The sequence below is a fragment of the Hyaena hyaena genome, unplaced genomic scaffold, assembly GCF_003009895.1.
Source record: "Hyaena hyaena isolate Hyena2069 unplaced genomic scaffold, ASM300989v1 scaffold_4, whole genome shotgun sequence".
In the NCBI taxonomy this organism is placed as follows: domain Eukaryota; kingdom Metazoa; phylum Chordata; class Mammalia; order Carnivora; family Hyaenidae; genus Hyaena; species Hyaena hyaena.
The window spans coordinates 4,383,919-4,410,754 of NW_024080636.1; the positions used below are offsets into that span (position 1 = coordinate 4,383,919).

The window sequence follows — 26,836 nt, forward strand, 5'->3', positions numbered from 1 at the left end:
CTGCCCATTACCCTGTGCCACAGCCACCTCTCCACTTTCGGGAACCTGTTATGGTAGCTTCCCAGCACCAGCACCTGGCACGGCGCAAACGGCACCCCCACAGTGCCCAGGTCCCTGCCGTGGAGAAGCAGAGGAGCTTTGGGGACCCAGAGCAGGCCCCTAACTCAGCCTGAGAGGGCAGGGAAGGCTTCCCAGAGGAGGTGATGTTTGCCCTGGCCTTGAAGGGTGGATAGGAATCGGCAGGTGGGAGGAAGGCCTTTCGGGTCAGAGCTGAGCCAGGCGGGGGACCCGGTGAGGAGTGGTTCCGCGTCAGCCATCCCTTTGGGGGGCTGCAGGTACTGGTGGAGTGGATCAATGCCAAGCTCCTCCCGGAGCACATCGTGGTCCGCAGCCTGGAGGAGGACATATTCGATGGGCTCATCTTGCACCACCTTTTCCGTAAGTGGCTGCTCCCAGGGGAACACGGGCCTGGGCCCCGGCCCCCCCTCCCCAGCTTGGCCCCTGCAAGCCCCACGGGAGGGCTCCTCAGCAGCCTCACCCTCCTACCCCCAGCGAACATCGTTTCTGGAGCACCTGCTGGAGAAAACAGGTCCTCACCCCTCCCTCCTCCCTCTCCTGCTTTCTCTGCCTCCCCCCAACCCCAACTCCCTTCGGGGCGCTTTCTCACTCTCCTGCCTTCAGAGATGCTGACCGGGCTCCGGCTGGAAGTCGAGGAGATGGCTCTGACCGCCCCCAACCAGAGGCGCAAGCTGGAGGCCGTCCTGGAGGCGGTCAACCGCAGTCTGGAGGTGGAGGGTCAGCCGCTCAAGTGGAATGTGGAAAGTATGTGGGGCCTAGGCTGGGGAGGGGTCCCAGCGAGGGTGGGGACCCGGGGTCCCTGTGCCCCACTGGCCTCCTGTTTACCCAGCAGGTGCGCTCCTCTGCCTCTGGGGTGGGGGCGCCCTGGGGCCTTCCAGGGAGCAGAGGCACAGCCTCCTGTGCCAAGCCGTGTACCCCGTTGAGAGCAAACAGCCCTGCGCGCTTCAGCACCGCGGAGGTGTCGCTGCGGCAAAGCACGTGGCCGTTTAACGGCATAAACGCGGTCAACAGTGCACCTGCTGTTTGAGTTCCGGGCACCTGGAGCGCCCGCGTATCTTGTCAGCTGGGTGCTGCCGACCTCGTTTCGTTGATTGACTTAAGCGATGCCCGCAGTGCCTGTGTGTAGGAAATGAGAGTGGGCGAGGCCCCCATTCTGATCACCGCATCCTCCCCATTTTCAGATGCAAAAACTGAGGCCAAAGGGGTTGAGTGCCTTCTCCAAGATTGGAAGGTGATGATGTAACTGTTTGCAAGCCCAGTTTTTGTTGGGTTTTGCAGGCCTTCACCAGTGCATTTAACGTCCCACTTTCAGTAACTGATGGGCATAACGTTGGCCTGAATTAAGCCACACTCTTCTGAATCCAGCAGTTTCTTGCACTGGGGCCCCACCGTGGGGCATCGAGCGGCTCAAAATCGTAAAGAGTGGCCGTCTCTGTGTCTAAAGCCCCGTGCGCGTGGGGGATTGTGCCCGTGGGCTGTATTCGCAGAGCAGGGTGATGAGATGAGGGTTAAGGGTGACTCTTTGGGGTTCTGAATAAATCTCTCCAGCCCTCTGCCTTCCAGAAGGCTGCAGACAGATCTCCTTGGTCTTCAGAGGGTTGTTGGGACAATATGGAGCCCATGGCCCCTCTGGTGGCCCCTTCGGCTCTGACCTGTGCACCCCCGCCCCCCAGCCATCTTCAGCAAGGACTTGCTGGCCACCCTGCATCTTCTCGTGGCCCTGGCCAAGCACTTCCAGCCCGACCTGCCCCTCCCGACCAACGTCCAGGTGGAGGTGATCACCATGGAGGTACGGGCCTGGGCACCGGGGGCACCCTGGGTATAGGCTGCGTATCCTGGGTCCATATCACTATGCCCTGGATTGGGGGGTGCTGCCTGGGGGGAGGCGGCTGAGCCAGGGTGTCTTCTCAGGAGCCTCACGATGTGTCACCTCCCTCCAGGACCGCAGTGGGGGCTGGGCTGGAGCTGTGGGCTGGCCACACCCACTTACATCAGCAGATGGCCCCCGCCTCGGGGTGTCAGGAAGGCCCTGGCTGATGGCAACCATGTCACATGGGCCATCAGTGGTCATCTGTTCTTGGCCTTTCAGGAGCCTTCATGGTTTTGGCCGGGTCACTGCGGTGGCGTCCCTCGCTCACGAACCATGGCCGTGACCATGTGAGGGAGCCGTCTCGGGTCTCCCCACCTGCAGGGCCCCCTGTCCCGGCGCCTGCACAACTCGTGCTGAGGTTCATGTCCCCGGGGCCCAGGGCTCCTCCCTCAGGCAGAGCCTGAGCATCACGCATGGGGCCTCCACCCGCTCCTGCTCCCCATCACTCTGTCCCCGAACCTCTGAGCACCACGGGGCTGCCGGTCCTGGAGCTTACCTTTCACTCAAGTGAAATCGTTCTCACTTTTTTCAAAACCATTGATTAAAATTCTCCACGAAGCACTGTCGTGACTGTTTCTACTTCTTATATAAATCAGGGGTGACTTCATTCCTTCATTCCTTCACTCATTCACACACTCATTCATTAATCCATCCACCCACCCACCCATTCATCCATCTACTTACCTATCCACCCATCCATTCACCCATCTACCCATCCACCGTCCATCCCTCTACCATCCATCTATCCATCCATTCACCCACCCACCTATTTATCCACCCACCCACCAATCTATTCACCCATTCACCCATCCATTCATCTATCCACCCACCCATCCACCCGCTCATTCATTTATCAATCTAGCCATCCACCCACTCATCCATCCATCCATCCAGCCAGCCAGCCAGCCAGCCACCCATCATTCATTTGTTCTTGACTCCCTGCGGGCCACGCACTGGCTGAGACTCCGGGGATGCCTGGGGAACAAGACAGACCCTGTCCCCATGCTCATGAGCAAGACAGACACCTGAGCCAGGCCACAGCGATGAGCTCTGCCCACGAGCCGCCCTGAGGAGGGGATGAGGTAGAGCGAGCTGGGTTCCTTGGGGCTGCGCTGGCCGCTATGGTCTTTTTGTGGCTGGTGGGGGGCCCCGAGTTTCCTGGGATTACTCAGTTTCTTCCCCTTCCTTCTTTCCCAGAGCACCAAAAGCGGTCTGAAGTCGGAGAAGTCAGTGGAGCAGCTCACTGGATGCAGGTGAGGGAGAGCAGGGCTGGCAGCAGAGGCGGGGCTGTGTTCTTCTGGGAGGCAGCAACAGGGCCGGAGCGGGGGGCGGGGGGGGGGGGAGACGCCTCACCTGTGCGGGAGGGACCCTCCGTCTCCGTCTCGCCAGCTCCCTCTCAGCCCCTAGAGGGCCTCGCTGCGCCCTCAGCCCCGCCGGGCACCCTCCAGGGCATGGCCCTTTCTGGGCCGCTAGGCACGCCCGCCTCTACCAGCTCCTTTGTCCTCTGGACAACCCCACAGAGCAGGCAGAGCTGGGGACCGAGGGCCTGTGGCTCCCAGTCATGAGGTCACGCAACAGCCCTGGGGTCACAGGACCCCGATGCCATATTGGTTCCCTGGAGCCTGGTGCCCGAGGGCTGGAGCCGAGGGCACCAAACACTCCCTCCTACCACCAGCATTTATAGAGCACCTAGTGTGTGCGGGGCGGGAGGCTCTGTCTGTGGGTGTCCGTGTTGGCCGGCTGTTTACCTTTCGTGCGGCTGGACAAGCAGGCTGCTCTGCTGATGGGCTCTGCCCTCTGCCCTCCTGGACGTAAAGCCTGGCTCCCTGTTTCAGGCTGCCCACTCTACCTTGCGTGGCCCAGCCCCCTGCCCCCTGCTGAGAGCCTTGGTCACAGGAGCCACCCGGCGCCCCCATCCCCCTGGGACAGCTTGGCCCACTTTGGGCCCAGAACCTTGCTTCTAAGGGGTGGGGCTGGGGCGGAAAATTAAACACACAGTCAAAGGAAAACCATTCAAAACAAGAAAAACAGAGTGAAAGAAGCCAGACGCAGAAAAGGGCTCCCAGGAGAGGCAAAACCAGTTCACAGTGGGAGGAATCAGGGCGTGGTGATCTCTGCGCGGACAGGGGTGGTGGGGAGAGCACTTGGGGTTCCAGGAAGGGCCTGTACCCTATAGGGTGCCGATCGCACAGGTGAGAACAGATGGGGAAACGGACACGCTTTAAGCGTCCGATTTGTGTGTCTTATTGTGTGTATAACACCTCCCACCCGAACTAAAACAACCACCACAGAAATGACAAAATCCAGACATAACTCGGCGTGGAAGCCTCCAGGGCAGGGTACGGGCCTCTCTCTGCCGTGCGCTTCCTTCCTTTCCCTTGTAACCCTGCCTGGTTACAAACCGCCAGGAAAAAGGGAGCTCGCCGGTTTCTCTGTGCCGAGTCTCGTCACAGTAAGAGGCTGCAGGTCTGAAGATTTTTTTTAACCATGTGTTTGCCTTTCTCCCCCCGACAATTTTCCCTGTAGCACAGACAAGGACCAACCAGCCAGTGAGTACTCTCATAACGTACGATCTTTCCCCATCGGGTGCACGTTAAAACAGACGGGATGACGAAGGGTCGCTTGCTGGCTGTTCTTGTCTATTCCCTCCGTGCCCCGCGATTTGTATCTCGAGCCTTCTTCTGGTCCATTTGTCCCTTCTTCTCTCTGTCAGTCTGTCCAAGGTGCGGTCTATAGTTCCCACGGGTGGTGATGGTGGAGTTGTTACGAACGTATGGGCTCTAGAGCCACATGGCCTGGGTTCAGACACTAATATGTCCTCTCACCAGCCATGTGAACTTGGGCAAGTGACTTACCCTGCCTGTGTCTCAGCTTTCTCATCTGTAAAATGAGATTAATAATGGCGCCCACCTCTTGGACTGGTGAGGAGGGTTGATAGATCATTTGTAAATGCGCTTAACACAGTGCGTGCCCCATAGTGACTGTGCAGTGGTGTGGCCACTGCTTTTGTGACAGACGTCTTCCCCCATTGAGTGATTGGTCCGTCCATTTCTTCTTTCATTCATTCACCCTGCACTCAGTTGGCCTAGTTGGCTGTCCATCCATCCATCCGCCAGTCTATCCATCTGGCCACCTACCCACTCACCAATCTATACACACACACACACACACACACACACACACACACACACATCCATCCACAAATCCATCCATCTACCTGCCCGCCCACCAATCTCTCCATCCATCCATTCATCTGCCCACCCATCCATTCACCAATCCATCCATCCACCCACCCATCCATCCGTCTACCCACCAATCCATCTTTCCATCTACCCACCCATCCACCAGTCCATCCATCATCCATCCACCTACCCCACCCACTCACCAAATTATCCATCTCTCCACCCACTCATCCACCCACCCACAAATCCATCTGTCCACACCCCCTCACCAGTCCATCCATCATCTGTCCATCCTAACATGAGTTTCCTCCCTGAAGCCTCTCCACTCAGAACACAGAGCTGTGTGGGCAGCGGGTTCCTCACCTGCATAGGTGGAAATAATGACCTTTGAGGGGCTTCTGCGAACAGGCTGAGGGAGGATGAGTGAGAGAAGGAAGGAAAGGGGAAGTGAAGGGATGTGTGTGTGTGTGTGTGTGTGTGTGTGTGTGTGTGTGTAGGGCTGCATGAGGACACGGGTGTGGCTCAGTGAACACTGTCGTTCATCAGGGAGCAGCATGAGGGTGCTCACGTGGTGATGGGAAAAGACAGAGCAAGGACTCCTCACAGCTCTTTCTAGCACATTCATGCTGCCTTGGCTCATGTCAACTGAGCGCACATTTGCCCCTCATTTCCTGGCTCCTTCAGGGACACGATTTCCCTGACCACAGGCCAAGGGGGCTGGAAGGGATGGGTGTTACCATCACTTTGACTGGTGCATTTGAAAGGGCGTGATGCTATCTGGTGCCACCTTTCCCCTTCACAAGTGAGGGAGCTGAGGCACAGAGAGGTGAAGTGACTTGCTCTGAGCTGCACAGCTGCTGAGTGGCAGCGTCTGAAGGTAAATTCTTCAGCGAGCTTGGGCACCCGGTGCCGGAGGACCTGCCTGCCCTGGGCAGAAGTGTTGGCTGCACACATGGGGAGGGTGGCTTGTGGCGCAAGGGGACTCAGAGGAGGACTCGGGTATCCGAGGCGGGACCGGGGCCTGAGCGGCCGAGATGCCCCTTTTGCTCCTAAATGATGCAGGTGTGACTCAGCTGCTGAGGGCGCCGGCCATTTCCATGATGGGGGCGGGGGGCTCCATGCTCTCATTCTGCCGACCCAGGCACGCCCGGGAGGACCCCATGGCCCAAGTGCAGAAAGGATAGCCTTTTTTTTTTAATTTTTAAAGTTTTATTTATTTATTTATTTATTTATTTATTTATTTATTTAGAGAAAGAGCATGAGTAGGGGAGGGGCAGAGAGAGAGAGAGAGAGAGAGAGAGAGAGAATCCCAAGCAGGCTCTGAGCTGTCTGCACAGATCTCAATGTGGGGCTTGAACTCACGAACCCGTGAGATCATGACCTGAGCCAAGAGATCAAGAGTCGGATTCTTAACCGACGGAGCCACCCGGGGGCCCCAAGGTGAAGTTTATTGAAGCCCTACTGTGCGTCCAGCCAAGGGGCCAAGTGTGTTACCTGGTGCCAAATCTCACCTTCGCAACGACCCCATCGAGTAGGTATTATCGGCCGTAAGGCGCAGATGAGGAAGCCAAGGCCCAGAGAGGGCGGGCAATTCCCCCCGGGTGACACAGCCAGGGGCACAGGGACAAAGACCCAGGCCCATTTTTTAAATTCAAGAACCGCTGAGATGAAACTCCATCTCTCTCAGGACTGGGTATTCAGAGAAAACTTTTATGGAAACGCGTCCCTGTTTGGCGTGAGGATAACAGCATCGTAACGAGGTGTGTTTATTGGCTCTCTCTGCAGAAGACGTCTTTGATGAATTATTTAAACTGGCTCCGGAGAAAGTGAACGCCGTCAAAGAGGTAAGAGAGATCAAAGCTCGCAGCCACTCTCCGCGCCTCCCCCCCCCCCGTCTGCCTCGTGTCCTGGGGGGGGCTTTCTGTCCCCCCCAAGTGGGAAGGCGGAAAACCCGAGGCCTGGGCCTGCCATCCTTGCCCTTCCTTGTTTAGGCCATTGTGAACTTTGTCAACCAGAAGCTAGATCGCCTGGGCCTGTCTGTGCAGAATCTGGACACCCAGGTAGGGACTCGGGGCAGGGTCCCCAGGCAGGGAAGGGTCACAGGGTGCGGGGAGGGAAGAGCGTTCAGCCCCCCCTCCCCCGTGGCCTGTGATGTGTCCCCTCTTGGAGACTCGGCGCCTCTCTAATGGCGGACGTGGCCAGAAGGCAGCCTTACCACCAGGGACGCCGTGCGTGTGTTTTAGGAAGTGTCGCGTCTATGCTGACGGAGAGCTCCTGGCATGACTGCGTTTGCTCACGTCCCTGTTAGCCGTGAGCTACCTGCCGGGCGTTGTCTTAGGAGCCGCCACAGCCCTGAATCCGTGGGCCCCCGCGTGGCTCAGCCCACCGAGGCAGACTTACCCCACGTCCCGGTGCAGGGCAGGAGCCGGATCTTGCACGGCCAGCTCTCTGCAGGGGCCCGCGGCCTTCCGTGACGGTGCTGTGTGCCTGCAATGCTCCCTCAACACGGAGGGGAACGGAGAAGCCGACGGGCTGACGGCCAGCGCAGGGCCTTCGGGCGGCCAGGACTCCACACACATCAACCACCGGCCCGGGCGGGTTCTGCTCACGCGGCGTGGTGGCGGTGGGGGAGGGAGGCGGAAGTCAGGTCTGGTCCCGGGGGGACCGAATGGCTTATGGTGATCTTAGCCAGAGCCGCTGACTTCTCAGACACATCCTGACGTTAGCCAGCGGGGAATGGGGTGCATCTGCTCCCGTGACTGGTTTCTCAAGCCAGTAAAGCCCTCACTATGTGCCAGGCTGTGAGCCAAGTGCTTTACTCATAGTAACTCATTGAATCCTCCCAACGGTGGGAACAGACGCTGCCCTGTTTTATACGTGACAATATTAAGACACAGAGGTGTTAATTAACTCACCCAGGGTCACACAGTGATAAAGCAGAAGACCTGGGATTTGAATCCAGGGTACTGAGGCCACAGCTTTTACGCTCATCACCACATACGTCGCATGGTGGCCGCCTGAGAAGTCCGTGTGTTAACCCTGGGCAGTGACATGGCAGAGCGGACATACTGGGCTCAGAAGCCAGATGGACACGTGTGGCCCCTGGGCTTCAAGGACACCTCCTTCCCATTATCTGCGTGGCCTTGGATTGGACTTCTCTGAACCTCAGGCTCCTTAATTTTTTTTTCTTTTTTCTTTTTTTAACGTTTTTTATTATTGAGAGACAGCGTGAGCAGGGGAGGGGCAGAGAGAGGGAGACACAAAATAGGAAGCAGGCTCCAGGCTCCGAGCCGTCAGTACAGAGCCTGACACAGGGCTCGAACTCACGAATTGCGAGATCACGACCTGAGCTGAAGTCGGACGCTGAACCGACTCAGCCACCCAGATGCCCCCAGGCTCCTCTTCTTTTAAAATGAATGTAAGGATATGAGACTCACAGACCTGAGAGGGAGGAATAAGACAGGCAGCTTGTGGTGTTGACTCTACCACCTGGCGCACGTGGACACACAATCAATGATGAATTGGGGGGTTTAGTGTAGTTTATGTCCTTGTGGACAGCATGATCTTGTAGGTTTCCACGTCACCTGTTTCATCTTTCTCTTCCCTGGTGAATTCATGGCGTTTGGAAAATAATGGCTTGCGTAAGGACGATATTTAGAGACTGTTGGGTAAAAGCGGTAGTTGAAGTCTCTGATAGTTCAGGGATATTACCAGGGAATATCAGCGGAAAAGATTTCAGGCCAGACTAATAACATCGAAACAGACCTAATATGAGGAAATTCTATTAAGGACGTCGAGCTCGAGCGGCGGTTTTCCCTCTAATATCCAATCTTGTGCTTTGTATCTTTGAAGAGATTGAATAGGATTATATCAGCCCATGATATGCGGGTGGTGGGGCGACGCTTTGTCTCTGAGCACACAGACAGAGCCGACAAGACTATTAGTGTGGCAGCCAGCAAAATGAGCCCCGAGTGCTGTCCACTGCCTCCTCCTGAGGAATAATTTTACACTCAACTCCGTTTTCTCCTGGGCTTCTGTAGCTACTGGGACAGTGTGTGGTTTCAAAAGAGATATTCAGCTGTTTCCCAGCTAACAGAGAAAGAGATTATTTTATTGAGTGTGTGCTTTGCGCCAGGCAGCTAATTGCTTGCTCCCTGCTGCCGCCGATGCTTATGACACTGCAAGGTTGGGGGTGTTGTCCTTGAGTCTCAGAAAGGCAGCCGGGACACAGCCCGCAGAAGGCAGAGCAAGACTCCTTCGGCTCTGCCTCCAGGGCTCTCCTTTCGCTCCCCAGTTTGCAGACGGGGTCCTCTTACTCTTGCTGATTGGACAACTGGAAGGCTTCTTCCTGCACTTGAAGGAATTCTACCTCACTCCCACCTCTCCTGCAGAAATGGTGAGTTTTCCAGAGGTTTCCTTGAGGGTCTATTCCTGAACAGACACTTATGAAATGGGCAATACCAGTCTCCTTATTCACTACCAGGTGAAGTGAATCGTGGAGGGGAAGCTTGTTTGGTCATCCACATGTCCACCCATCCATTCACCCATCCACCCAATTCATTCACCCACTCATCCATCTATTCATCCATCCATCCACCTACTCATCTATCCATCCATCCATCCACTCGTCCATCCATCCACCTACTCATCCATCCATCCAGCCAGCCATCTATCCACTTGTCTGTCCATCCATCCATCCATCTACTCATCCATCCATCGATCCATCAGTCCATTGATTCATCCATCCATCCATCCATCCACCCAACCATCCACTCATCTACCCACCCATTTACCCATCTGTCTGTTCGTCCGTCCATCCATCCATCCATCCATCCATCCATCCATCCATCCACTCATCCATCCATCCATCCACTCATCCATCCATCCATCCATCCACTCATCCATCCATCCATCCATCCATCCATCCATCCACTCATCCATCCACTCATCCGTCCATCCATCCATCCATCCATCCATTCATCCACCTTCCCATCCATCCATCCATCCATCCACTCATCCATCCATCCATCCATCCACCTGTCCTACCCCCTCATCCACCTGTGCACCTGATCCTTCATTTCTTGAGGTCCTGCTTGGTGTCAAGCTGTGCCATGTGGGCCATAAAGACCTGGGGAAGTAGGGGAGACAACGGCCATGCTGGTGGCAGTGACAGATCTGACTGCCTGGTGGGCTCCCATCCCCTGCTCCGTTCTTCAGCCTCCCCAGCCTCCCCAGCCATCCCACAGGGACCAAGGCCCACAGGGCAGCGCCTTCCCCCATCACGTGGCTCCGCATCAGGGCAGATGTAGCAGAGGAATGAGACATTTCGGTTGGGTCCCCGCTCCCCCCCAGCCCACTGTCTCCCCACTGGGTTCTCAATTCCGGCCCGGCCCTCCCCTCGGACCACACAGACAGAGTCTGGAGAGTTACAGAGGGGAAGCATGGAGGGTGGACGGTCCCTGCGGCCCCGGCCCTGCTCAGGACCCGCCAGGGGTCGACGTGAGCTTCAGCCTCACCGGAAGTGGTGCTGGAGGTGTGGCTGAAGGATGGGGGTCGGAGCAGCGGGGAGTTGGCAGCCTGCCCGGACCGAGGGGGCAGCTTATCTCTGTCCAGGCCAGGGTCCCTCGGGGCCCACAGGGCAGGAGGGCAGCTCCACTGTCTCCATTGCAGTGGTTTTTTTCTGAAGAGCAGGTGCACCAGGCAGAGCTGAGTGCCAGCTCCCGGGTCGGCCGTGGGGCCATTTCTGGGAGGAGAGATTTCTGGCCCCTTTGGCACAGCCGTGTCACTGGGGAGGGTGACGGCCACGGTCCTGGGGACAGATCAGACCTTGTGGCCTGCCTGGGGTGTGTGGGGGGCGGATTGCTGGGCTTGGCCACCCTCCCAACTCTGGTCCCTTCCTCCAGACCCCTCCCCACACACCCACAGCCCTGTCCGTCCGTGTCCCACTGGCCTCTGGCCGCAGCCTCACAGCCGGCCTGAAGCCTGGATCTCACGTGTCTCCGGGTCTTTGGCCCAGACTCCTCCTCCCGCCTTTTCCTACCTGCTCAGCCGGGCTGTCGGCTCTGCCCACCTTCCTGGCTCCTCAGCATTCCAGAGGCCCTTGAACCACAGCTGTGCCCACTTCCTTTTGGATTTACTTCCTATGCCTGGCCTCACCTGACCCTTTACCCTGCTTCATCCTCACCCAGCACCCCTGTCGGGGGTCAGGGCAGGGGGTGTGTCTCCATTTTACAGAAGGGGAAGCTGAGGCCCTGAGAGGCTCTGGAACTCGCTCAGGACCACTCCGCCATTCAGTGGCGCTGGCCTTCTGATCCTCAGCCTGCTCTTCTTCCCCTCGCACCATGGAGATGCAGGCTTCTGTGGGCATGGCCTCCGCCTTCCCGGGAGGCAGGAGCGCTCTTGACTTGAAGATTGGTTCGGGGCTCAGATTCTCATGAGCTCAGGTCCAGGGCGAGGAGCAAGTAGGCTAAAGCCATGCAGTGTGTGTGGTTCTGGAGGTAGTAGCAGGAAGAAGGCATTCTTACCACTCGCCGGGAAGTGTATCAGTCAGCTATGGGCACAGAAATGCTGTGTAACAAGCACCCGAACAACAGGTGGCTTGAAACCGCAATCACTTATGCCCATGGATCTGCAGGCCGGCTGGGTTCAGCTGGGGCAATTCAACTCCGTGCCACATGCCTGCCACCATCCTGGGACCAGCGGCAAGCCTGGTTTTCTATGGCAAGGACAGAGATACAGGAGGCTAAGCCTAGGCTTGGGACCGGCATGCTGTCACTTCCCAAGGCAGGCCCTGTGGCCTTGGTGGGGGATGTGGGAGAGACCTACAAAGTGTGTGGGTGCAGAGATGGGGGGTGCACTGAGGTGATGTCTCACAGGCACAGTGGGTGAACTTGCTAGCCCCTCTTCCTGTTGGGCCTGAGTTAAGACCTGTCCCCACCCCCATTTCCATACGAGGGAATGGAGTTCAGGGAGGTACAGGAATCTGGCCACAAGCACACATCACTCAGGTTGGAGGTCAGACTCTCACCTAGGCCTGTTTGCCTCCAAAGCCCCCTCCCTGTCTCTGGGGAGTCAGGGTGAGCCCCAGGGGAGACAGAGGGGGTGTGAGCCTCTCTATGGCTGAGAAGGAGGCTTGCCCAGAGCTGCTGGGACACAGCAGAGGCCCAGGGGGGTCAGAGCCCAGCTGGGGCGGAGGTGTGAACCCTGTGCCCAGAGGGCAGGACAGGGAGGCAGAAGAAGGCAGGAGAGAGGGGAGGGGACAGAGAAGTGCGGGCCACTCGCAGCCCAGGGAGTCTGGGAAGGGACAGCACAGGGGTCCCCTGTTTGTTACCTGGGTGTCAGACTCCTTGGGACTTCAAAGCCTCTGCTCACAAAACCCCATTACAAGCCAGTGACAAACGCCCTGACCCCTCCTGTCCCTGGATGCTGGCAGCCTGCGGAATCCACCGAGGTTAGAACCAGCTCCCCAAGATGAGCCACAGCCCACACAGAGGGGAGCGAAGCAGCCTCTGCGCTCGGCCCCCAGGAGCAGGTTTTTATTGTAGGGGATCTCAGCTTCAGGATCGTGTGATCGAGCTGCTGGGGGGTCCTTGGCTGAAGAGGGGGGCGCACCAGCCCTTTCTGACGGTAGGACATGGTGATCTTGGCAGAGTGGCCCCTCGAAATTGGCTGCCTCATTATCAGCCCTTCCTTGCCACCGGTGTTTACGTGAGATTGTCATCCCTTTCCGGAAGACGAGCTACAGGGACGGAGCGGGAGGCGACGGTCTGCTCTGCCGAAAGCAAAACACCGGTTCCAGGAACCGTGGGCTTCCTCCCACGTCCAATTATTTCTCCCCGGGGGGATTCGAGCGCATCCTCCTGGATCACAACCTTCCCTCCGCTCGTGCAACGTGGAGGCTGTCCTGTCACAGCCTCAAACCGCGCACGGAAGCGAAGTGACACTCAGGGGGGTGTGGGGAGACGGCTCTAGAGCCTGGGGCGACTCTGCGGGGCTCACTCCGGTCGAGCTCGGGCTTGACAAGTGGAAGCAAGTGTGATTGTTCTCACGGTCTCGCTGGCGGCAGTTCTCAAAGCACGGTTTCCATGAGGGCAGTGGGAAGGAGGTGATTTTTGTCCCTGTCGCACAGCCAGCCCATGGTAGGTGCTCAAAAATATTTTTTAAATAAGTGAATGGAGCAAGTGTTTCCAAAACACTGGTCCCCTGAGGGACCATCCCCATGTCATGTCATACCCATGACAAGTGGATCCTGTGGTCCAATAACATGGGAAACCATGCATCGTCTTGAAGGTTCGTGGTCTGCCATAATGTATTCAAGGCTCTGAGAAGTTCCGCAGCGAAGGATTTCCCTATTTCGTTAAGCTACCCTTTCCCCAAACCATTTGGTCACAGATGCCCTTTCCCCCTATGCCCCAGATCATGCTTTGGGAGATGCTGGTGTAGAGAGTGAGTCCATCAAAGGCAGGGCTGCGAGGCGGGGGAGCATTGTGGCACGAGTCCAGTCTCAGCATCTTGTTCCGTTCAGACACTTACCTTCTGTGCAGCCAGTGAATAGTGTTCACGATGAGAATGCGAACAACAGCAGCAATCACAACCCTCGTTTCCCAGAATATTCCAGGCTGGGTGGGGGTGGGGGATCCTTTGGGACACGATGATAGCAGTGAGCAGTGGAGCTCTGACCTGCTCACGCTGAGACGTCCCATCTTTGTCTGCAGCACCTCTCCCCGCCCCCCACCCCCCCCGCAAGCTTCGGTACCACTGACAGCCTGGGGCTCCCCCTGACCGGCTATGGTGCGCCCCCCTCACACTCTCGCTTCTCAGACCCCCCTGCCCTGCGGGACTCTGTCCATTCTCTCCCCGTGGAGAGAGACCCCGGGGAGGGGCTGCCTGTGGTGCCCACACTGCCTGCCCGGAGTCACCAGGGAGCGCTCCACCTCTCGCCCAGGGTGCAGCGGAGGTCCTGGGGTGGTGGCCCCACCCAGTGTCCTTGGACCAGGACACGCCCCTCTCTCCCTCTCTCTCAGGGGCTTCGAGCCCCCCTCCCCCGCACGTGTCCCACCTCCCGGCCCGTGCGGGAGCCCAGACGCAGGGACTCTGCAGACACGCCCGCTGTGCCTCGTCACCCACCTGCAGATCTTGCTCGTGGCTTCCATCCCGTGTCCGTCATCATGTCCCACCCACGTGGCAGCTTTGGGGGACGTGCTGCACGAGGAAGGCCCTGAACCCCAGCCGGGACGGGTGGCTTATCTGCCTGTCACCTGGGACCTGGTGGGGGTCGCCGCACCGACATCCGGTCCAGATTGCAAGAGTCCTCTACCCAGAGCCCTGGGGGGGCTGGCAGAGGCGGCCAAGGGCCGGGCTGGCCTCCCCAAGTGGGTCTGGCTGGGCTGCTTCTGCGCCAGGCGAGCCTCTAGGCCACCGGTGCGGTTGCCATGGGGACAGTCGCAAGCAGGCTGTGGGGCGGGGAGGGGGCTGCATGGCCAGCGGCCAGTCCAGGCCTTCCGGAGCCCGCAGTCGCCTGGGGGGGGGGCGGTGCGAGACTATTGACGGGAGAGCCTGCTTCCTGTTTCACCCCACCCCACCCCCTCACCGTCACCGTCACCCCACGCCATCTCCTTTAAAGACACCAGGCTGCTGCCCCCAGGAGGGAAGGGTCTGTTTGATTGTATCGAGGCCCAGGGAGGCGCCAGCCGGGAACAGGACAACACCCCTAACAGCCTTCCCCGGGGCTCCACGCAGCATCCCGGTCGATCGGGACTCGGGGAAGTGGTGGGGACTCCGCCCTGCAGGTGCGCAAGGCGGATCAGGGGAGCAGAGTGACTTGCTGGTTACCCAGCGACCAAGCGGGGATCTATGCCCAGGTGGGTCCGGGCGGGGGGCACGGGCGGCTCCAGCCTCCAGCCGGCTGTGCACGGACACCAGAGTGAGACCGTCCTGGCTCTGATGCTCTCTGTCCTGTGAGCTCAGAGGAGCCCCTTGGCCACTCTGAACCTCGGTTTCCTCATCTATGCTTTGCCCCTGGGACTGAGCTGTTTCTGGCAGAGACTTCGTTGCCTCCAGGATTGGGGCTGCGTCAGAAAAGGTCAGGATAAACCTGTGTTCCTTTCCTTGGCTGAGTCCCCTGACTTGGCAGGACTTAGCTCCAGACGTCACCTCCCCCAGGAAGCCCTCCCTGATGTCCGGATCGGATGCCCCTCTCTGTAACTGTGTTTCCCACGAGAGGTGGACTCCTTGAAGCACACTGGGCGTGATGAGTGATGGGTGGGCTCGGTGTTTGGGGACCAGCACCTGGGTTGGGGTGCCCTCATTTTGCCAACCTCTGGTGGGGTCTTGTCACAGCTGCACAATGTCACCCTGGCCCTGGAGCTGCTTAAGGATGAAGGCCTGCTCAGCTACCCCCTCAACCCCGAAGGTGAGCATGCGCCCCAGGGTGATGGTGCTGTGGTGGCGGGGGACGGCACATGGCCGTGTGGGCCCGGCAGATACTGAGTGTCTCTGGGTTTCCTGGGGGGGGAGGGTGTGCTGTGCCCACAGCCTCCACCAGCCCCAGAGCGGGAGGGGTCACAGGGAGAGGAGACGGGCGGGGGCCCTGCGGCAGGCTGTCCTGACAGGTGAGACCTTGTGGAACCATGTGCGTGGTGGGGGGAGGGAGACCAGGGCGCAGGGGAGGAGCAGGAGGGAAGGCCATGCAAGGGTCCTGGGGCTGCAGCCGGGCCTGACCACTGTCCTGGGTGCTGTGCCCTGCAGACATCGTGAACAAGGACACCAAGAGCACGCTCCGGGTCCTCTACAGCCTGTTTCACAAGCACAAGCTGAAAGACCGTGCGGACAGCACGCCCCACGGACCTCCGAATTAACGGCCTCGGCCCCTCGAAGTTGCTTCTCCACGCTCCGAGCCAGCGGGAGGGCGCAGGGGCCACAGAACGACCCCCGCCACCACACAGCCGGGTGCCCTCCGGCCACCTGCCCTGTCCCCAACTCTGATCCCTGTTTCCATCCAAGTATCTTTGAATTCACTGGGCCTGCATCTGTTTTGAGCCAACCTCTGGCCTCACTCAGTTGATATTGGCAAACGTATTTCTGGGAGGGATTTGGGGAGCCTGCAGTGCCTGGGGAAAGACGCTTATATATTGTCAGTATGAGCCGATCCCCCTGAGGCAGTTCCCCTTTCCTTGCGGCTAGGCGTGGAAGGTTCTCAGCGTCTCCTCTCCGAGGGCACCCGTGGGGGCAGCAAGGAGCCCAGGGATGCTGACCTTCACTCGGGCTGCGGGGTTTGACTTTGGGAGCAGAAAGGGCTCCCAGGGGCCGGGGCTGAAGATCAGAGGCCCAGCTGGCCTCTCGCTCAGGGTGATGGGCCCCAGGGTCACCATCCGGAGGCAGGAGTCCCACATGGCCCCCAAGCCAAGGCCCCGAACCCCGTGGGGAAGGTAATCCGCTTGCTGCCAGAGGAGCTGTGCCCCAGGCGCACCCCACAGCTCGATGGTGAGCCCTGCCCGGAAGCCACAGGAGACATCGTGTGGTTGATTGTAGGTTGGATGGGGTCCTGGTCTGTCCCCAAGGACGGGCCATCACCCTCTCTCTCTGATGAGAACTGCCACTTGCTGCCCGTGTTTCTCAAAGAATAAGTCCTTGTAGGAAGGTTGAATGTGGCCATCCCAGGAGCTGACGTGAGGCGGGAACCAGCCAGGACGAGGCACCGTGGGGGGAGGGGGCGGCAGCAAGGGGACAGACCCCCCTCGGGGCTGCCTCTGGGCTTCTCCCCTCCTCCCCCAGCTCCAGGCCCCGCTAGGTCTGGGTTATCACAGTTTGACAGCCTTGGATTGGGGGAGGGGCTTTGGCGGAGGGGGCTGGTGGGGCGTGGGAGGAAGTCCCACGGGGTGTGACATCAGGAGTTGGGGTCTGAGGGTGAGAAAGTCTCCAGGGGTCTTCCTTTCACCCGGCCCCCGTCTACCTGCTCCCCCCTCCCCCCACCATTCACAGGCAATTAGGTAGAGAGGAGGTCGTGGGGGAGGGGCCCCCATGATGGCATTAGTGTCCAGACACCAGAGCTCGATCTCTCTCTCAGCCGTGTGAGGTCACAGCAAGAAGGTGGCCACGAGGAGGAACTGAACCTGCTGGCACCTTGACCCGGGACTTCCAGCCTCTAGAACTATGAGCGATGAATGTCTGGTGTTTAAGCCCCCCAGTCTGTGGTGAGCTGGTACAGCAGCCCGAGCTGACTCACCCAGGTTCCCAATGCCATTATTCACTAGGGAAATCAAACCCCACGAGATGCCACTGTGCACCTCCTTTCATGGCCAAGTTGAAAAGTCTGACAATAGCAAGTGTGGGCAAGGGAGCGGGGCACCTGGAACTCTCACACGCTGCTCGTGGGAAGCGGTTTGGAAAGGAGTTTGGCAGTTTCTTAGAGGCTAAAACAGACACTCGTGGCTCAGTGTTTATTCAAGAAAACTGAAAACAGAGGCGCCTGGGGGCTCAGTCGGTTAAGCGTCAACTTCGGCTTAGGTCATGATCTCACGCACAGTTCAGGGGTTCCAGCCCCGCGTCGGGTTCTGTGCTGACAGCTTGCTCAGAGCCTGGAGCTGCTTCGGATTCTGTGTGTCTCTCTCTCTCTCTGCCCCTCCCCTGCTCATGCTCTGTCTCTCTCTGTCTCAAAAATGAAGAACTGAAAACATGTCTACACGAAGGCTTACGTGTGAATAGTAATACTACTCACAAACACCTCAGACTGGGAAGGACCCGAATGTCCATCGCCGGCAAAGGCGTATGTAGATTACAGCGCATCGTCCGTGCACCGGGCTCGGCATGGCACCCAGGAAAGTGGCGTGGACGCAGAGCCAGTGTGGAAGACCCCAGGGGCGCTGGGCAGGCGACACACCCGCAGGCTATGTGCTGATGCTCCAGTTTATAAGAGGTTCTAGAAGAGGCCCAACTGTAGTGGTCGAGAGAGAGGGGTGGTTCCCAGGGCCAGCGGCTTGGGGAGGGGTTCTGACAGCAAAGACGCATGAAGGGACCTTTGCGGGAAGCGGCAATGCTCCGTGTCACGTTGGGGAGGTGGTTACATGACGATACACGTTCATCACAACTCGTCACATTGTACCCTTAACACTGGGGAAAGTTACCTCTTATCCATCACTCCTCAACAAAGCTACAAAAAATTAACACATTTAAATCTGCCGTCAGACTGAACAGGGGTGAACATTGCCAACCTGTAGCGAGTGCGGCGTGTGTAAGGCAGTGAGCAAAGACAGCCCGGGGCGGCCCTTCTCAGAGCCTGGAGGCCGAGGGCCGAGGGGGAACGCGCAGAGGACCTTGCCCAGTTAAATGCCTGCTGGGGGGCGCCTGGTGGTTCAGTCAGTTAAGCGTCCGACTCTTGCTTTTGGCTCAGGTCGTGATCTCGCAGTTCGTGAGTTCAGGCCCCGCACAGAGCTCCGCGCTGGCAATGCGGAGCCTGCTTGGGATTCTCTCCCCCTCTCTCTCTCTCCCTCCCCCCACTCGCTCTCTCTGTCGCTCCTTAAACGAATAAATTTAAAAAATTTTTAATAAAAAATAAATGCCTGCTGGAAGGCTCTGGATGAGAGAAGGGGTGGGGGAAGAGGGAGACGTTCAAAGTGTGGGAGGGGGTGACAGGTGCAGGGAGGCGCTGCAGGCATGGGGGGCGCAGGAGGGGCGGGTGAGGAAGCAGACGGTCAGGATGCTCCCCTGGGGCCACCGCTGTGCCCTCCTTGCCCCCTGAGTATCTCCTGCTCTGAAACCTCCTTTGTCTGACACTAACACAGCGAGCTGTCGGGCTGTCGTTTCCGTCTTGCTACTTTGAAACTATCTGTGTCTGTGTAAAGAGCGTTCCTTCCAGACACAAATGGTGGCATCTTTCTGGCCAATCTGAATAGCTCTGCCTTTTGATTGCACCATTCAGTTGTTTTATTGTGGTAAAATGCACTTGACATTTCGAAGTGTACCGTCTAGTGGCATGAAGGTCCTTCACCTTGCCACGTGATCCCCCCACAATCCAGCCCCAGAATTCTTTCCATCTCGCCAAACTGACACTCTGTTCCCTGTAGACAGTTACTCGACCCCCACCCCCCAGCCCCTGACACCCACCGCCCCCCTTCCTGAGCACACCACGGTTCCAAGTGCCCAGGGCCCAGCTTCCCTTGGGGGGGGATCCACCCAACTCACTCCTCCCCTGTCTGACAGCTTGACTCCCGTCTCCAGCCTCCTGGCCTCCAGACCCCAGACTCATCTAGACCCTCCCCTTCCCAGGGAACCAAGTCTTGCTCGCCTCTCAAACTTGTACCCTCCTCGTTTCCCCTCTGCCCCTGAACGTCCAAGCTCACCCTCCATGGGGCGCCGGACACAGCGACAGCCCCGCTGGGCTCTCTGCCTTCCTCCCCTCGGACCCCAATTCTGCACCAGCAATTGGAGTCTTGCTCTGTCCTGGGAACGTGATCACGGTACTGTCCTCTAAAGCCACCTGGTCCCCAGCCTCCGCACAGCCTCTGATGCCCTAGGCCCTCCTGACAGGCCAGCTTTGTGGTCTGCGTCCTGCCCCCACCTTCTGATGCTGCCACTGGCCTGCGATGCCCCACCCCCTCCCCCGGGAGATGAGCTTTTACAAAAGGGATGATCCTTGAGGAGACGGGGGGGGGGAGGGGGGCCCGTGGGGGCCCTGGCTCTCACAGAGGAGACTGGGGAGGGGGACAGGGAGCTCGCTGGTCCTGGTGCCCCCCCAGCTGCACCCCCCCTGCCTCCCTGGGGAGTCTGGCTCCTGAGGCAGAGAAAGCAGGAGGCAGGATGATGACAGAGGCTGAGCCCGAGGCCATGAGGCCAAAGAGGGAGCTGGCGGTTGGTGGGGGGGGGCTGCGTGTGCAAACAGCTTTGGAGTGACGGGAAATGCCTCGAAGGAAGGCCGAGGTGCTGCCGAGTTGAGCCGCTTCCCGAAATAATCTGGGGGGGGGCAGATGTCTCGGATTCCGAAACTGGGTCTGGCTGCCTGTGCAGGAAGCCCCGGCCCCACACCAGCCCCGCTCTGGGAACAGATGGCACTAAGAATATTTTTTTCTTTTACCAAAGTCAGCTGGTAAGCGAACAGCTTGTCTGGAGAAAAGTGTGTTCCTCCCCGCTCTCTCTTTGGCAACAGACCAGAGCCTCCTCCCTTCCTCCAGTCCCTGCCCCTGTGGGCTTGTCTTTCCCTATAAGACCTGGGCAGCCGAGGCGCAGGATTGGGGGGGTGGGAATCAGAGGCCTTTCTCTCACCCGGGAGATCAAATGGGTCCTCACCCCCTGGTGGGCTTAATCTAGGGAGCAGCCGGGGCTCGTGGGTCCTTGGGGGCCTGGGCTGAGCTGGGACAGCAGATTCCGGGAGGCCTGGCTGGGGATGTCCCAGACCCGATTCTCCCAGCAAGAGCCAGCCAACAGCTGCATGAATCCATTCATTCCTCCAGGAGCATTTCAGATGGATGGGGACGCTTACTGCCTGTAGAGGTGGCATCAAGGCACAGGTGGGATTTTACATCTGTACGGATCATGGTGCATAAGTCATTCCTAACAGACCTCCCCCGAGCACCGACCCTGTGCAGACCCTGGGCTCAGAGCCGGCTCTGTCCTGGAGGAGCACAGCGCCTCAGCGGGGGAGGCGGGTGGTGCATCGGTCTCAGTGCAGAGCTGAGGTCAGACCCCAGGGCGTGGATCCCGGGCGTGTCCTCCACCTGCTCTGGGATGAGGGTGAATCACTAGTCTGATTTTCCTTCTCTGTCAAATGGAAGCAATAAGGAATCTGCTTTTTGTAGGGTTATGATGAAAGTTAAAGAGGATCCATCTAATGCTGAAACGTTGCTGGGCACATGGTGTTCAGTGATGTCAGGTGATGTCACTGCCATCACCACCATCACCATCACCACCATCGCCACCATCATCACCGTCACCATCATCACCACCACCACCACCATCATCACCACCATCACCACCATCATCACCGTCACCATCATCACCGTCACCATCATCACCACCATCACCACCATCACCATCATCACCACCATCACCACCATCACCATCATCACCACCATCATCACCATCATCATCACCGTCACCATCATCACCATCATCACCACCACCACCACCATCATCACCACCATCACCACCATCATCACCACCATCATCACCATCATCTTCACCATCATCACCATCATCACCATCTTCACCATCATCACCATCACTATTATCATCACTATACCTACAAAACCAGAACTGAAAGTCCCATGGGTCCTGGTGAAAATGCCGTGCCCTGAGGTTAGGGGCCAGCACGTAGATGGAGTTCAGGTGCTAACAAGCTAGCTCATCAGGTGAACACTACCTGGATTTTGCATGTCCCTGGCCTCCAGGCTCTGCTTGTTGAAACCTATAACACTACTCAACACACCGGCGGCAGGGGGTAAGTATTTGCTGGCTGACCCACTGAGAGTGACCTCTTAGCTGCACTGGGTGGGGGGTGGGACAGATGCCTACCCTGTGGTCCAAGCCGGCCACCCTGATGCCCCCGGGAGCTGGGGTTAAAGCTGAGCTCAACTCTAGACTCACTGCTCTGACCTCTGGTCAGTTTCCCGAGCCCCTGGGTTCACTGGCGCCTAGGCTGCGGGGTCACCCCTGGCTCCATAATCCCTGTCCTTTCCCCTTGTTGTCTGGAGAGAAAGGCAACAGTGTGATGTGGGAAGTCCTGGCCTCCGATCCCCAGCTCAGCCTCTCCGCAGCTCTGTGATCCTGGGCAAGTCACCGACCTTCTCTGAGCATGAGTCTCCTTATCTGTAAAAGGGGAAGGATCCTCCCAGCTTAGCTTCATCTGCAGGGTGGGAGTCCTGAGGATTAACGGAAGTAACGACGGGCAAGATTTTCAAGAGTACAATCAGCTGAATAATCGCTGTGGCTGACGCTTACTGGACCTTTACGTTTCTTCACCTCCCGTAGTCCAGGCGGCCTGGCCGCTCAGCAAACTGACTTTCTCTTCCTGCTGGGCACACAGGTAGCCCACGTTTCCCAGCCACGGAATGGAGTCCTGGTCACTGAAATGTGAACGCAGTAGGGTGCACCAGTGCAAGGCCTGGTCCCCAAACCTGGTCCCTGTATGACCCTTGGTGCTCGTATGGGATGTTCAGCCAGGATGCCCGGGTGATGCCCAGGTGTGCGGGCAACATGGTGACAGGGGGCCCCGTGTGCTTGAAGTTGGTGGGGCCACGGCTGGAATCGTTCTGGGGGGAAGACTGCCTGCCGGGTAGGAGCACCTGCTTTGAACTCTTTGTGAGGAAGAAATGTTTGAACTCACCCCTTTGGTGGGTTTTGCAGTAGCTGCGGGGGAGGGAACTTGACTATAACAGCTACATTGACTCAGATTCTGTTTACTCCATTCATTTTATTTCAGTTATATAGTTTTTTGTTGCTAGAAGTTATAGTTCCTTCCTTTGCAAAATATCTTGGCCATTTCAATATTTTTTTCCTTAATGTTTATTTTTGAGAGTGAGAGCAAAAGAGAGAGTGAGAGAAAGAGAGAGAGAGACAGAATGTGAGCAGGGGAGGAGCAGAGAGAGGGAGACACAGAATCAGAAGCAGGCTCCAGGCTCTGAGCTGTCAGCAAAGAGCCCGACGCGGGGCTCAAACTCACAAACCGTGAGATCATGACCTGAGCCGAAGTCTGAAGCTTAACCCACCGAGCCCCCCAGGGGCCCCATGCCATTTTATATTCTCTTGTTCCTTATTCATATTTTCGATCCCTTCTTTTAACTCTTCAGGCATCTTTATGTTCTGCTCCACGTCTGGTGAGCTAATGCCTGACGCCTGGTCTGTTGCCGCTGCCTTTTGTTTGCACGACTCTTGCTCAGGGTGCTTTTTACCTTGTGTGTCTTCTGTGGGCTTGGCCAGCAGTCCTTTCTACATAATCGTCAGTAACCCTTTGAGGCCTGTGTTGAAGATGGGAACCTTGAGAGACAATTCACATCTGCTTCGGCCAGATGCTGAGAGTTACTTTGATTTGGGTCCCTTTCAATTAGAGTCTTAGACTGAGACTTGTGGTCCACACAGCTAGGTATAAAATCCGCATTAGAGCTTGTGGTTATGACCTCATGGGAGAGTGTTTCCCCTTCGTCCTGTGCCAGGATTGACAAAGTAAGTGTTCTCTTCAGGTTTCCCCCCCTGATTTTTTAAAATATATGTATTTTATTGTTTTATTTATTTTTTGAGAGAGAGACAGAGTGTGAGTGGGGGAGGGGCAGAGAGAGAGGGAGACACAGAATCGGAAGCAGGCTCCAGGCTCCGAGCTGTCAGCACACAGCCCAATGTGGGGCTCAAACCCATGAACCATGAGCTCATGACCTGAGCCAAAGTCAGATGCCCAACTGACTGAGCCCCCCAGGTACCCCCACGCCCAGCTTATTTCAACAGTGACCTCACAGCCCTTTGGGAAACCCAGCTTCACGTGGGCTCCCTCTCTGCCTCTGGAGCAGGACAGTTCCCGGCTTTGACAGTGGCTTCCTCCGGAGAAGTCCGATTTCATTTTTAGTGCCCTGGCTTGTGAAGGTTTTCCTGTACTTGCTTGTCATGTGTGTGGTATACTAATATGTACATTATACATACCTGTACGAGTATATGTACATATATAAAAATACCTTCATACACACATATACATGGTACTTTTCTGTTGCTTTGCAACGTGGCCAGTGCTCAGTGACTCAGTCCATCATATGTGGGAAGTGGACATGGTTCTCTGGTCTCACATAATAGTTTTCTACTAGGCAGCAACTTATCTTCACAGTCTTTCTCCATTTTGGCCCCTCCTTGAGTCTCCACATGGGGGGGGTGGTCTGCTCCCCCGTCCCTCCCCATTCCTGGTCAAGACTCACCCCCCATCACCTGGCCCCATCTCCCATCCTGGACCCTGACCGGGGCAGCTTCTGTCTGTGACTCATCTTCCCGGCTGCATGGGGACATGCCACTAACAAGCGGCCTTCGGTGCTTCCCTCTAGGGACAAGGAATCCCGCATTGGATCGAGTAGAGCTTCCTAACAGGAGAGGCCCATGGAAAGAGGGCGTGGGCTGCACAGGGTTCTAGTTTCCTATGGCACGGTGGGGACAGAGCACATTCTAATGGGCCAGAGGCAGCTCGCTCAGACGACCCTGGTCTTCAAAACCCGGGCTGTGATGGTCAGACGGGCCTGCCAGCTGATGTCCACCCACAACCAGGGACTTCTGGGGACAGGCAGTACACCCCAGGCAGCTGCTGGGAATTTGCATGTACAACTCACCGGGGGTTAGACGCAGACTCTGCACGGCTGATGAGCTCTGGTGACCCGGATGCTGCCGGTCCTCGGACCACACTTTGAGTAGAAGCTCCGGGACAGTGGGTCCCATCTTGGGTACGCTTGGGCTTCGGATCCTGGGTCTCACCTGCGCATGTCCTCGGTCCCTGGGCCGGCGCGGTTTGGACTCTGGGAGCTCTGAGTCCTGTGCGGGCGACTCTAACAGGCAGTCGAGTGTCAGAACCATAGTTCTGTGGACCACAGAGAACGGGGGGCGCACGGGTCCTTCTGTTCATCTTCCACAGGTAGAGGATACGGAGAGACACCTGTCTTCTCTGAGCAAAAACATGGCACGGAGCAGGGTGGGGCAGTGACCGGCTGGCCAGGGCAACGCGGAGCCGCAGAGAGGGGCCCTCACAGACCCTCCGGGGCCTCACGCGGCCCCCGTAGCAGGAAGGAAAGGGAGGAAGGAAACCTCAGACAGCTTTTTCTCCGCGCCATCTGTCCTCAGCTCCCCCGTCCCGCCTCCGTTCCTGTCCGGCCGTCTCTGGGTCAACAGTCAGTTCTTGGACTTGAACGTGCACCACGTGTGACCTCTCTGTGCCTTGACCCCCTCTGCTGGGGCCAGCGTTCCGGGGCCCGCTGCCCTGCTCTGTGAGTGCATCTTCCCCGGGCAGCGGGCTGCTTCAGGGCAGAGCCTGCGTAGTGCCCGGTGCCCAGCAAGGTGGGCACGGGCAGTGGGGAATGGGCATCCCCTCCCCTCCCTCCCTGCCTCCCTCTCCCCACCTCCCCTTCTCCCTTCTCTCTTCCCCTCCCTCTTCTCTTCCTTCTTTCCTCCTTCCTCCCTCTTTTCCTGTCTTGCAGACTCCTTCCCTCCCATTCACACGACAGCCCCACAAGGCATGATGCCCAGAGACAGCAAAGCAGGCAGAATAGCCCCTAACCTCAGGGGTCTCACTCTCGGCAACAGGACCCTTGCCCTCAGTCTCCCCACCTTTAAGACCAGGTCCTCTGAGCTTGGGATTCCCAGGGGGTCACCCTCCCTGCTTTGGGGCTCTTAGAAGGGCCCCTCCTGCCCCAACTCACGCACCATAAGTGGCCGCATTTCCCAGACCCAGTGCTGTGGGGGGAGCAGGCCACCGGGGGGATTTTCTGGGTACGTGTGGTCTGCGATGTGGTTTGGACAGAGCCCCGATGAACCCTGTGACGCAGTGATGGCTTCTGGCACAAGGGGCAGCCCTTTATTTTTTTCTAATATAATGTTTATTTATTTATTTTGAGGCGGGGAGGCGTGGAGACAGGCAGAGGCAGAGACAGAGAGAATCCCACGCAGGCTCTGCACCGTGAACGCAGAGCCTGACGCGGAGCTCCATCTCACGAGCCCTGAGATCATGACCTGAGCCCGAGTCAAGACTCAGACGCTTAACCCACTGAGCCACCCAGGCGCCCCACGGGGCAGCCTTTTTAAAAGGCAGAGTGGATCTCCCGGGAGGGAGGGCAGGCAGGAGGCTGGGGGTCCGTCCCTTACCTGAGCCCTTCCAAGGCGCTGGGCGGGGGCTGGCAGCCTGCTCACGCGGCCTGTTTCTCTGTACAGTTTGGAAGCGGAAACTACTTCTGTGTTCCTTTCGTTGCAGTGTCTCTACCTGACCACCCGCCCCCCCAGCTCCACCCCCAGCTGAATTGTAGAAGCTTTGGGCCTCGGAACACCTAGACTGGGAGCTGCACCAAAAAGAGGTCCTGAGCCTTGGGGACCGTCCGGGCTGGGCGGGGAGCCCCTCCAAGTCCAGCTCCTGACCTTCTCTCGCAGCTCAGGCCTCCCTCCCTGCCTTCCCACAGCCGGGGGTCCCCCACGGCTAATCCAGTCCCTCCACCGGTCATCAAACCCTCTAGCAACGGGGTAGGAGCTGAGCGGCAAGTAGGGGAGGGCGGAGCTATAAAGGCAGGACTTTCATCGAGATCTAGCTCTGCCCTTTATCTGCCTTGACGTTGGGGGAAGGACTGGCGCTTTCGAAGTCACATTTCCTCATTTTGGGGGGAGGGAGAGTCTATTAATAACGCTTCTTCCCTTACAGTGCCTATGGCTGTCCGGTAACCCCCAGCTCGCCTGCTGGTGAACCCAGAAGCAGGAGAGGACCATGGGCTCCCGGCCTCCGCGGCGGTGACTTTGGATGGGCCAGCCCAGCCGGCTGCTCCGCTCTGCAGCGCGGGCCGCGGGGAGCACGGCTGGAAAGGCTGGCGGGCGTCATCTGAGCGGGGCACGTCCGGTGCCCTGCTGGGCCAGGCCGGCTCTGCCGACGGACCAGTGCCCGAGAACGGCTTCCCCAGGAGGGATATCGGGGCTCCGAGTGTCCCACAAAGCAGCGGTGGCCTTTGGTCACCCAGACTGGAGGGCATGCGGCGGGGTCCACCACGCTCTGTAGCTGATG

At 58.1% G+C, this 26,836-nt stretch overlaps 1 protein-coding gene across 2 annotated transcripts in view; it reads left to right on the forward strand.

Moving 5' to 3' along the window:
- The window catches only part of PARVG (parvin gamma), a 30,686-nt gene extending 4,119 nt beyond the window's left edge, over positions 1 to 26,567 (forward strand). The window contains exons 4-13 of one of the 2 annotated variants that reach the window (XM_039237450.1): positions 336 to 438; positions 682 to 822; positions 1,752 to 1,867; positions 3,146 to 3,201; positions 4,475 to 4,497; positions 6,916 to 6,974; positions 7,122 to 7,190; positions 9,425 to 9,526; positions 15,469 to 15,541; positions 15,877 to 16,952. In XM_039237450.1, the coding sequence (XP_039093381.1) occupies positions 336 to 438; positions 682 to 822; positions 1,752 to 1,867; positions 3,146 to 3,201; positions 4,475 to 4,497; positions 6,916 to 6,974; positions 7,122 to 7,190; positions 9,425 to 9,526; positions 15,469 to 15,541; positions 15,877 to 15,986 (852 nt within the window). In that variant the 3' untranslated portion in view covers positions 15,987 to 16,952. Of the gene's footprint in view, positions 1 to 335; positions 439 to 681; positions 823 to 1,751; positions 1,868 to 3,145; positions 3,202 to 4,474; positions 4,498 to 6,915; positions 6,975 to 7,121; positions 7,191 to 9,424; positions 9,527 to 15,468; positions 15,542 to 15,876; positions 16,953 to 26,482 lie in introns of those variants that run through there. The other variant, XM_039237455.1, reaches the window with a different exon arrangement.
- Positions 26,568 to 26,836: the final 269 nt, after the last annotated feature.